Here is a 12,680-nt window from a genome sequence, read left to right as displayed (position 1 = left end):
TGTAATGGAAAACATCAGGCTACAAATCTAAGCAGCTCAGTGAATCCCAAGCAAGAAAACTACAAAACAAATAAAAACAACAAAACAAACAAGCCCTAAGCACATTACATTGAACTGATGAAAACCAAAGATACAGAGAAATTCTTAAAAGCAGTTAGGGAAAAAGTCACAGTGTATATATACCCAGAAACAATGCTAAACAAATGGCAGCTGATTTCTAGTCATAAATAGCAATAAAACAGAGAACACGGAGCAGTATCTTTAAAAAGTTGAAAGAAAAAAGTCAACTCAAAATTCTTTCTCTTGGGAAAATATCTTTAAAAATGAAGACGAAAGAAAGACATTTTCAGATAAACAGAAACTGAGAGTATATATTGCCAACAGATTAGCCTCGTAGGAATTGGTGAAGAAAATTTTTCAGGCAGGGGCACCTGGCTAGTTCAGTCTGTGGAGCATGTGACTCTTGAACTTGGGGTTGTGAGTTCGAACCCCAGGTTGGATGTAGAGATTACTTAAACATAAAATCTTTTTTTTAAAAAAAAAGAAAGAAAAAGAAAAAGTGCACTGAAAAAGAATATTAAAAAAAAGAAGAAAAAGAAAAGAAAACTTTCAGGCAGAAAAGAAGTGAGACTGGATGGAAACTCATCTATTAGAAGAACCAGAAAGACTCAGAGAAAATGGTGAACATGTTGGTAGATGTAAGATTAGCTTTTTACTCTTAATCTTCTTAAAAGATAACTTATGGTTAATGCAAAAAAAATTAGCTTATATAATGTTTTTTTTTTTTAACAATTTTGAGATATGTAGACACTTTTGCCTGATGGTAATTAATGCTTTGCCACTTTTTGCCTTGAAGATTGTATCTGAGGTTTTAACTATTTTATTGATCCTTTCAAACAACTAACTTTTGGATTTATTAGTTTTCTCCATTGTGTGTCTTTTTATTGCATTCATCTGTGAATTTATTTTTATTATTTCTGTCCTTCCGTGTGCTTTGTACTTAATTTGATCTTTTTTATCCTCTTGGGCTGAAAATTTAGAAATTGATGGTCACTAGGAAATATTTTTCTAATTTACACTGTGACTTATGTGGTCCAAGGACTATTCAGAAGTATGTATATACTTACTTATATACTTATGTATATATATATATATATATATATATATATATATATATATACACATAATATTTAGAGCTTTTAAAGCTGTATTGTTACTATTCATATCTAATTTAATCTTATTATGGTCAAGACTTTGACCCAGCACCTGTTCTATCTTGTTAAGTGTATTATCAAGAGAAAGAACAAAATGTGGGGCTTGGGAAGCCTTGACCTCTAAAGTAGCAACTTTATTTTGGGGCGTAAAAGGCTCAGAAACCTCTTTGAGAAGATGATGGAAATTATAGCTCTTCTCTCCAGAAAAAACATGTTCAATAGGCACATGTATACATTTTGGATGCTATTTAGGGGTTCACAAATCCTACGAATAAGAGCAAAATGGAATTCTTGGCACCTTCACATCAGAACACTATGCTCAAAGGTGATTTTTTTAAGAGTCTTTTAAAATTGAGGTATAAATACTAGGTAATGCAAACATCGTTTGAATGTACAGTTTAGTTTTGACAAATGCATACACACGTGTAATCCACACCCCTATTCAGACAGAAAACATTTCCATCCCTAGAAAGCTCCCCCATGTTCTCTCCTGGCCAATCTCCCCATCCCCAGAGGCAACTACTTTTGAGGGAGATTTTTAGTGCACGTGGATAGGGGCCACATTTCCTAAACAGTGGTTTTTCAGAGACAACATCCCTAGAAAGCGGATGCAAAATAAGAAATGGTCATCTATTTGTATCAAAAAGAAACAATATAACACCATCCCCAAAAGAGGTGTCCTAAAAAGCTTCCGTTAGCCATGTCCTACACTCATAAGCCCTAAGCGCCCTGTAGCACCTCAGGAAATAGAAATGTCTTCAGGAAGTCACTGCGTCCAAGAGACCCTCAGAAAAAAACCAACATAGCCCGTAGGACCTTTCAATTTCACTCTTTACCTGGTCAGCTTCTGAATCTGAGGGGACCACCAATACCACGTCACCCCTTTGTAAGGTAAGTTCATCAGAATTTGCTGCCTCAAAATCGTGCAGTGTTTCCACCTGCAAAAGATTTTAGAAGAATTTACTAATTTTACTTTTTTTAACATTTATTTATTTTTGAGAGAGAGAGAGAGAGAGAGAGAGAAAGAGAGCATGAGTGGGGCAGGGGCAGAGAGAGAGGGAGACACAGAATCCCAAGCAGGCTCCAGGCTCCGAGCTGTCAGCACAGAGCCCAATGAGGGGCTTGAACCCACAGACCGTGAGATCATGACCTGAGCCAAAGTCGGACGCTTAACCGACTGAGTCACCCAGGCGCCCTGAATTGACTAATTTTAAAAAGAAAGGAAGTGTAACATTGAAGTCTCTCAGCCAGATGAGCAGCAGGTACTTGTAGAAGCCTCCCCAACCCGGATAAAAAAAGACGGTGATTCTAACATACCTCAAGGGAGAAGACCTCTAAACAGAGAAAGAAGTCCTGTTTACTTAAAACATCCAATTCTTGAAGACTGATACTGAGGCAGTTTGGATGTACATTTAGTAACACAATACCTTCTGCAAGAGTTGAAATGTAGTGCTTTTGTTAAATTTCAATTCATCATATTTTTATTAGAGATTTACATTTTATTATCACTAATGCTTTATTATTGTTCATTTTTAAACTTGAACTAAAAATGCCTAGTTGGAAGTGCCTCTAACCTCACTTCTGTCATGTAATTAAGGATTGGAAAAATCATCACTTCCCATGTTATATGGGAAGTACTATTTAATTAAACGCAGGGATCAGTTCCTGTATAAACTTCCTTCCCTAGCTTACCTTTTAAACCATGCCAATCTGTTTCTTTTCTTTCATTTTTTTTTTAACTGAAACATAGGGGCACCTGGGTGGCTCAGTTGGTTAAGGGTCTGGCTTCAGCTCAGATCATGACCTCATAGTTTGTGGGTTTGAGCCCCGCGATGGGCTCTGTGCTGACAGCCCAGAGCCTGGAACCTGCTTCGGATTCTGTGTCTCCCTCTCTCTCTGCCCCTCCCCCGCTCACTCTCTGTCTCTCAAAAATAAATAAAAACGTTAAACCCAAACTGAAATCTATTTGGGGTGCCTGACTGGCTCAGTCGGAAGACCACGTGACTCTTGAGCTTGGGGTCATGAGTTTGAGCCCCAAAGTGGGTGTAAAGATTACTTAAGTAAAAAAGTAAAATTTAAAAATTGAAATATAATCATAAATAAATAAATAAATGTTGAAATATATTTGACAAGTAATATTATGCAAATTCAAGGTGTACAACATGCTAATTTGACACATTTATATACCCTAATATGATGCCACTGTAGCACCTCTATCATGTTGTGTAATTACCATTTCTTTCTACTGGTTGGAATAATTAAGATCTAGTCTCTGAGCAAGTTTGAGGATTATAATACAATATTGTTGTCTGTATTCACCATGCTGTGCATTAGATCTCTAGGGCGTAGCTTCTACTCATTGGAAGTTTATACCCTTAAACAACACCTGTCCTCTCTCCCTACCCCCTCTCTTTCCCCTTTTTTGGAAAGATTTATTCAAAATTTGATTATAAAAATTTTTTTAAAAACCAAAGTAGAAAGAAGTGTATAATGACCCACATACTCCTCACCAGCTTGAACAACTATTCAGTCATGGACGGGTGTATTTCTCCCACGTCCCTCCCCTTAGCCCTACCCCCCTGAGGTTAAGGGATTGGCTGTACTCTGCATACAGAATGATAAAATGTCAGAGCTGGAAATGAGGATCTTATTCTCAAAGTGACTTTGCTGCTGAGAAAGAGAAGCGCAGAGAGAGGAGTCATGTTCCTTGGGCCGCTGCAGTTAGTGAGGGGAGTGGGGGTGGCCCCAGGGAGGCTGGCTTTGCAGGGAATCCCTCTCCTTGACTTCCTGTGCTCTGCTTACCACACAGCGGACACCCGCCCTCACTAACCACACGTTTAATTGTTCCTCTGCGTGATTCATTCATAAATCCACTCCACCCATCCCGCCACCATATGAGGTAGCAAGGGGACAGGTCTCTAATGAGCAGAGAGAGAAAAAAAAGATGACTAGGGGCACCTGGGTGGCTCAGTTGGTTAAGTGTCCAACTTTGGCTCAGGTCATGATCTCATGGCTCATGGGTTCGAGCCCTGTATCTGTGCTGTTAGGACAGAACCCACTTTGGATCCTCTGTCTCCCTCTCTCCCTGCCCCTCCCCTGCTTGCATGCACACACTCTCTCAAGAATAAACATTTAAAAAAAGAAAAAAGATGACTATTCCTCTTCACTCCCGCCCTCACAAACACACTTAAATTTAACATTTGTGAAAGAAAAAGAGCTGAGTTTTGAAACGTAAATTCATATTATGGAACTGAAAATTGCCACCCATATTGTATTAAGGAGGATTAACTGCCTTTGGCACTTAGCTTAAGCCAGTGTTTTCAGGTATTTACCGAAAACAGGTTTTGGGTAAGGCCCCTTCCCTTTATGAAAGCTCTAAGTAGCCATTTTTTTTTTCAAAAAATGTTAAATGCTTCTTTACTTTCTAAGAGATGGAGAGACAGAGTGTCAGTGGGGAAGGGGCAGAGAGAGAGGGAGACACAGAACCGGAAGCAGGCTCCAGGCTCTGAGCTGTCAGCACAGAGCCTGATATGGGGCTGGAACTCACGAACTGCGAGATCATGACCTGAGCCGAAGTCGGACACTTAACCGACTGAGCCACCCAGGCGCCCCTCTAAGTAGCTATTTGATGGTGTCTCCGAACATAACCTTCATCCCATTGATTTGAACCTTTCTTCCCTCCAGTGCAGAAAAAGAATACATATTGCAAAAGGCAAAAGTAAACAGCCGAAAATCAAAGTTTCCAGCAAAAGGGCCTCAAAGCAGAGGAAGGACAACTGGCCACCAGACCTTGTAGAGGAAGCCGGGAGGCACTTCCTGAGACAACTGGCTTGCGGCTGGAGCGGAAGGCACGGGCTGGGAGTCCTCACCCGCCCTGGGCTCTGCGGCCAGCTCTGGCGGCTCGCTGGCGGAAGCCGCGGCCATGGGGGTCTCCTTGGTCTCTGCCACCTCGGCTGCTTCGTGTTCTTCCCCTTCATTGTTGGAGGCGGGCTCTATGACGACTGAAGGGATGACCTTCTCCTGTGGGAAGAAAAATGTGATGGTGCCGAGCAGAGGCTGGGAGCGAAGAAAAGACTTGTGCACTGCTTCCATCCCTGGCATACCCTCCATGGCTCCCACTTTCCCCACATCCTCTATTCAACAAAGTGCCCGCTGTTCCCCAAAACTGGCCCAAACCTTGCAGGACCTTCCTCCTGACATGGCCTCCTTTCTATCTCTCCTGAGACAGAAACCCTTGGCAGGATTAATTTCTGGACCCCTGAGCAGTCAGGCAGTTTGCTGAGAAGTGGGGTTTCTGTGGAAATTGGGAAGGGGGTAGGAGACTGCAGGGAGGGAAGGGGAGTCATGTCAGGGCGGGGAGACAATCCTGAAAGAGAATGTAGTAGGGTTCCAGGAATGGCCTCGTTTTTGCCATGGTCCACTCTTGTCCCACTGAATACTAACACTGTTTTTTTTTTTAAATGTTTATTTATTTATTTTGAGAGAGGGAGGAGGGGCAGAGAGAGAGGGGGAGAGGGAGAATTCCAAGCAGGGTTCTGCACCGTCAACGTGGAGCCCGATGTGGCGCTCGAACCCACAAACTGTGAGATCATGACCTGAACTGAAACCAAGAGCCAGACGCTCAAGCTAATGAGCCACCCCGGTGCCCCCTAACACTGTTTGGAGGAGACATATAACCTCCTGTGATCGCTTTTCTCCCAGGCTCCCACGGGACTCCTGAACAGCCTGCAGCCATATTGCAGTTTGGAGAAAATCTGCCTCTGCTTTGCTAGTTGATTATCGTCAGAGCCCACACTGCAGTTACAGTTGGAGGGCGCTAATTCCCCCCCCCACCACCACTCCAAGGACTCTACTCTCCGGGGGTAAAGCACCAGAGGATCAAGACCCCCCTTGTATTTTACAACAAAGATGAGCAAGAAGAGGAATTTGACTAGCATAATGCAAGTCTTGGAGATGTTTACTGCCTTTCCAGTCAAGTTCTACATTCCCTCCGATATCAGTGGGCGCTCCCGTTATTTTGGGAGAAATAGCCCAGTTATTATTTGGAGAAAAGAATACACTCTTTCAACAAGTGTAACCATGGAATACAAACACACTTCTGGCACTGTGACAAGAAAACCTGGTGAACAAATGGAACGTATTTTGAGGCATTTCTCCAGATACCAGTACTCCCCGCTGTTTTTCTAGCGGGATCAAAGGGATCACTTGGTTTCAAGCTTTGAGTAACCCTGGAGAAGATTCGGGACAGATTCCTCCTGAGTAAACTCATCAGGACAAAGGAAAGCAGAACACTGAGAGCCCTTTTCACTGTTACCTCCTGGAATCTAGAAGAACCAAATGTGGGGTTTAGAAGACCTTCCCCCCCCCCGCCCCGTCCCGCCCCCATCATGAAATATGGATTTGTTGACTTTGAACACTTCTCTGAAGAAGCCAAGACCTGAGGCCAATGGGGCAAGTTCATGTATGTATTTAATGACCTGCTGTCTTTTGTCCTTTTGAATGTGCAAATGAGGGGCGGGGGTTGGTGAAAGGAGCCTAATGGTGAATTTGGGGGCACTCTAATAATAAAAATAATCCCTACATATTACTAAGAATGATATGATTTAACTACTAATGCTGGGTTCTCACTGGGTGCCTGCCACCGGGCTAAAGCACTCACTGTAGAGCCATTTTCTCACGTAATCCCTGCCACAGCCCCATTATTCTGTCACTTTCTCTCCCTCCTCCCTCCACCTCACTTTTTCATGGTCTATGCTTCCTTCTTTTTCTCCATCACCAGGGGGGCCTGCGTGAATCTCACAATGCTGACATCGAGAGAATGCCAGGACCATTCTTTCTGAGAAGCTATATATATACATATATAAATATATAGATAACAACAAAAATATAAATAACACATATAAAATGAATTTAAAATTTTAAACACATATGAAGTTATATGATGATATATGTCATATATTAACGTAGATAAAATTCTATTTTGTGACGTGGGGCACCACACAATGGCCACAGACCTATTCTGCACCCAAAGGGGAGATCAGCACTCCCCAGGAAACAGTATTTCAACTGGCACCACCTGCCCGGAGCCTCCATTTCACTGGGACACTCACCTGAGGTGCTGCTACTTCGGACTCTTCGGGTTGAGATCTGTCACCATCCACGGCCTGTGCGGCATCCGCGTCGGTCCGGGCCTCCTCTACACCTGCTCCTTCCCCAGTGGGAAGAGCTGCCTTCTCCATCTCTGCCTCCTCCACCGGGGCCTCCTCAGCAGCCGAAACCAAGGTTGCAACAGTCACATCAGCATCCGTCCCAGGCACGACCTGCAAACCGGGAACCGGACAGGTTGTGTCTGTACCTCCATGGGACTCAACAAGAGTCAGACTTGGCCCTTCCACTTCCATCCCCTCTCCTGAGGCTCATCGGATGTCGAAGTTCTCTGTGACGTACCGAAGCCTAGGATTCAGGCATGGTGGGGCCCGCCCTCCGTCCATCAGAGCTGACCTCTCTTCCATGGGAACAAAAGGCATGGCACAGGGAACAACGGCCAGTGGGAGTGTAATGGCTCTGTTGGGTGCCGATGGTGGGTACACTTATGGTGAGCAGAGCAGAACGCACAGACTTGTCAAATCACTACGCTGTACACATGAAACTAACGTAACCTGCTGTGTCATCTACACTTCATTTAAAAAAAATGGAAAATGACGACCCTTCTTCCTGAGCCCCCAACGATGACACATTCCCCAGCTTCCCTTGCACTTCACGGCAAATGGAATTTGAATGAACGTGATTTTTGTCATTCCTGAGACATGGCTTTTAAGGGTGGGTGGTCCCCTTCCCAAGGTATTTCTACTTTTGTCGCCTGAAAGTGGATGGTGACCTGAGTCACAAAATGGAAGGGGACCGACCCCAAAACCCGGATCAGGGAAGAAAGCTACATTAAGAAAAGCATCCTCACCATGCAAACTCAGAATTTAGAAAAACTGCATTTCAGTATAAACTCTAAAATCTTCGTGGGGAAGGTCCCAGAAGCTAAATCGCAATCGTGAAAAAAATATATTGGGGAGTTTTCTCAATGGGACTTCCTGGGAATGAAGGGGAAAAAAATTTTGTTATAAAATATGCATTGTAATCAAAAATCAAATCAAATTTGGGGTCCTTTAATATGAGAAGTCAACTAGAAAAGAAGTTAAAAAATTTCTTTTGGGAGGGCTGGGTGGCTCAGTCAGTTAAGCTTCTGACTTCAGCTCAGGTCACGATCTCATGGTTCATGAGTTCGAGCCCCGCATAGGGCTCTGTTCTGACAGTTTAGACTGGAACCTGCTTTGGATTCTGTGTCTCCCTCTCTCTCTGCTCCTTCCCTGCTCACACTCTCTCCCTCAAAAATAAATAAACATTAAAAAAAATTATTTCTAAGGTTGGACATAGTCAAAGAAGAGCTTTAAGTAGCATTTAAAACTTGCAAAAATTAAATAAAATGCAATCAGAAGTTTTATTTTTGAACAGATTGGTTATAGAGCACACATCTAAGACTCTAACATCAGTTTGGCAGGTCTGATTTGCAAAGTCCAAATCAGAAAAGACTGAGGAAGAAGAATATTCAATTGATCTTATATAATACACCCAAGACACATATTTCAAAAAAGTGATCTGCTGTGATTAGCATTAGCTGTTCCTCTTCTCTACTGAATAAATTCCAGCCACCTTGTCCCGTTAGGTTAGGAAAGTTCTAGTGTTGCTTATATTGACTGCCACACCCAGAACAGGAAATGGACAGTGCAGAGCAGGCATCAGAAGTAGAAGATGGAGAATGTGAGCCACAGATCTAATATCAGAGCAGCACAGTTTAAAATTTTTTTTAATTTTATTCATTTTTGAAAGAGAGAGCGCAAGCAGGGGAGGGGCAGAGGGAGAGGGAGACACAGAATCCAAAGCAGGCTCCAGGCTCCGAGCTGTCAGCACAGAGCCCCATGCAGGGCTTGAACCCACAGACTGTGAGATCATGACCTGACCTGAAGTCGGGTGCTCAGCTGATTGAGCCACCCAGGCGCCCCCAGGGCAGCACATTAAAAAACAAAACAAGGGGCGCCTGGGTGGCTCAGTCGGTTAAGCGGCCGACTTCAGCTCAGGTCATGATCTCGCGGTCCGTGAGGGCTGTGAGTTCTAGCCCCGCGTTGGGCTCTGTGCTGACAGCTCAGAGCCTGGAGCCTGTTTCAGATTCTGTGTCTCCCTCTCTCTGACCCTCCCCTGTTCATGCTCTGTCTCTCTCTGTCTCAAAAATAAATAAATGTTAAAAAAAATTAAAAAACAAAACAAAACAAAGAACCCTTCTTCTGACTCAAATTTATAGGTAACAGATGAAAGAAAACCAACCCACCACACAATGCATTTGTCTACAACATAATATTGTGCTTTCAGGATGAAAAACAGTGCTAACAGCTATCCTATTTGTCACGTGGCCAAGTATTACTCATATTCTTAGAAATTTACTTGCCTCCCTTATAGGAATTTGGCTCTCCACACAGTGTGCAGTGATCCAACATGTAGTCACAAACCATGACGTACCATTTCCTTCTTTTTTTTTTCCCCTACCCCATCTTTAAAGTACTGGGTTCAGAAAAGTAGTGCTTATATGAATGGTAACACATTCATTTACAGCAAATTTATATGTGAACAATTATTGAAGTGGGGATTCAGATTCTGGTGAATGATGGCACATTCCCCTAAATACAAAGTTTGTTCAAAAATTTAAGAGAACTGCATTTCTTGTTTTAAGTGAACACGTCTTTGTGTGCATGTATCGTTGCTGTTGTCAGGGGAAAGATAATCAGAACATAAATCTGTAGGGCATCTTCATTCCAAGAACAATGAACAATTATTCATCGCTTTGCCATTGAAGACATCAACGGACTGTCTCCAGGATCCTAAGGACTTCCTAGCAAAGTTTCTTCCACATCGGAAACGATATATAAAGACAGTGTGCATACAGTGGACTTTCAGACTCAAATGTAGAAAGCATGTGGTGTTATCATAATTCTGAGTCACTTATGCTTTCCATCTGCTTGAAAACTCACACCTATAGAGTGAGTATCTCCCTACTCTTCAACGGCATCAAACCAGATGGGCTGTGTATCATGCAGACGGTACACACACATGCACACATACACACAGTCACAGATCAAAAGGCAACCATTGTGTTGTTGAACAGGCTACCCCTCTCAATGATTATGCACAAATCCTTCCATCCATATATGTGCCAAGCACAAACCACTAGGGATTGGATTTTACTCTCAACTGAACTGATGTATGTCCAGAAGAGAATATATTTCTGTGAAGTCTTAATGTTGCTGTCAAAAATAACTTAACTCTCTCCATACAAAAAGAATGTTAATCAGGAGTCCCTGATTTATCTCTAGTGCTCTAAAGAGCTATCAGGTTGATCATACCAGATCTTACGACTGCAAGATATACCTGGCAGTATGTTATCACCTTGCCTTTGCTAAATAATTTAAACAGCTGTCATTGGCTGGATGTGATTGAGACCTTGGTAGTGTGGCTGCTGTGATTCCAGCCACCAGCAGGTGGAGGCCAAGGGCAATGTCTGTCCCCAGCTCGGGTGTTTTGCTGATCTCAAAGGAGCAAATACCCCAGTTTCCACCGGTCAGCAATTTACCTGATCTGTCACATACACGAAAAGGGGGGGGGGGGGGAGGGAAGAATGATGGCCAACACAAATCACCAAAAGATTTAAATTAAAAATGTTAGTAAAGGCGAAGTGTCAAGGAAACAGACACTTTGACTAAAGATAAATAAGTAAGACATTAAAACAATTCTAAATGAACTACTTGGAAGAGGGCAGAAATTAACATGCTCCCATTCTTCTCGAGTCCACTAGCAATGAATTCCCATTTCTCTAGCTAAACGTAACACTTAGATTTTACAGAACTTAAGACTATTTCAGAAACATAGAAAGACTGTCTGCTACCTGTCTTCCTTCCTTTCTGCCTCCAGAACTGGCTCTGAAAATCAAGAATGCCCAATCCTCCTTTTATGTCTGGAATCTGTTCCACATTTTCTGCTCTTACCAAAATATCTCCAATACATATTTACTGACTGTAATAACAGAACAACATAAACGTACATGGGAAAACAGGACTCCATTTGCTCAGACTAGGTGTGAGCTCCAGATAATATCAGAGACAGATTGAAAAAGTGATTTTCAGTGACAGAGTTATCCCTCTTTTTGTTATTATTTTTATGGGTTCCAATTTGTTAGCTATTTGTAGATTCAGAAATGGGAAACATTTTCTGGACTCTGCTTACTTACTACTAGAGATGTTACAACTGCTAGGAAACACCACAATGATTAATGACTGCTATCTGTTGTTTGTTTGTTTTTTTAAGTGTCATCAGGGAGACCAGAGGACTGAAACTAGTGAAAGTATTTCAAGCCTATGACAGTCAATGTTGTTAAGTTTTTCTTGTCCCCGCAAATGTTAAGGGAAACACCATTATCTTAACTTCTGCCCCAAACGTACTATCTGTGTGGCACCTGGGTGGCTCAGTTAAGTGTCTGACTTCAGCTCAGGTCATGATCTCATAGCTCATGGGTTCGAGCCCTGTGTCGGGCTCTGTGCTGACAGCTCAGAGCCTGGAGCCTGTTTCCGATTCTGTGTCTCCCTCTCTCTCTGCCCCTCCCCTGATCACATTGTCTCTCTTTCTCTCAAATATAAATAATCATTAAAGAAAACCTGTACTACCTGTTGGCCAAATAGATTTATGGTGGGAAACGGCTCATGCAAAGAGATATAAAAAAGTTCTCCCTGCCCTCGGGCACATGTTGACTGTACCCAATAGGCCCACTGAAGCAAAGGCATCCTGACTAGTGGCAATTTGCACATGCATCACAAAAACCACAAGCACCAGCAAGGGCTCTCACTTTATCACACCACGCAGATCTTACTGCTGGAGCTTCTGCCTCAACAATCTCTTTGATGGAAAGCATTTTGGTCCTGGCATTCGTGCCAAAGCTCTTCCAAACACCTGTTAGCAAAGCTTCCGGAAGTGGAATGCAATGAATTCAATGCAGCAATGGGGTGTGTATCCCACAAAGCAGGGAAACACAACAGGATGATGGAAACCAGCCAACCCCTCCAGGAGATGGCGCCCGGAAAGCAGGTCCACAGGGACCCAGATTCCAGACAAGAGTAGTGATTGGCTACACAATAATTTGCAATCTTGTGTAATTTATTGATTTATTTTGTTTACTCATTGTTTGTTTTCTTGGCAATGTTAGCTCTGAGCAATGGCGGAAAAGCCAGCAAGGTCTGAGGACTACCCTAGAATGAAATTCCATACTTACGTATCGGCTAGGCTATTTTAACTGAAAATAGGCATTTCTCTGATAAAAAAAATAATGGATACCATGGGTTTAAAAACAATAGAAGAAATAACATTTCACATATTGAT

General features: G+C 42.7%; 1 protein-coding gene across 1 annotated transcript in view; it reads right to left on the bottom strand.

The window, feature by feature from the left end:
* The window catches only part of AMPH (amphiphysin), a 251,669-nt gene that overhangs the window by 4,919 nt on the left and 234,070 nt on the right, over window positions 1-12,680 (bottom strand). The window contains exons 18-20 of the mRNA XM_047097205.1: window positions 7,325-7,534; window positions 5,004-5,234; window positions 2,051-2,152 (exon numbers count right to left, since the gene is read on the bottom strand). Coding sequence (XP_046953161.1) covers window positions 2,051-2,152; window positions 5,004-5,234; window positions 7,325-7,534 — 543 coding nt within the window. The remainder of the gene's footprint in view (window positions 1-2,050; window positions 2,153-5,003; window positions 5,235-7,324; window positions 7,535-12,680) is intronic.

The sequence above is a fragment of the Lynx rufus genome, unplaced genomic scaffold, assembly GCF_022079265.1.
Source record: "Lynx rufus isolate CCGP_SWC_20201006 ecotype Redwood Valley unplaced genomic scaffold, mLynRuf1.p SCAF_4, whole genome shotgun sequence".
Lineage (NCBI taxonomy): Eukaryota > Metazoa > Chordata > Mammalia > Carnivora > Felidae > Lynx > Lynx rufus.
Note: the sequence above shows the minus strand (reverse complement) of the source record. Positions and strands in the feature narration are given on the sequence as shown.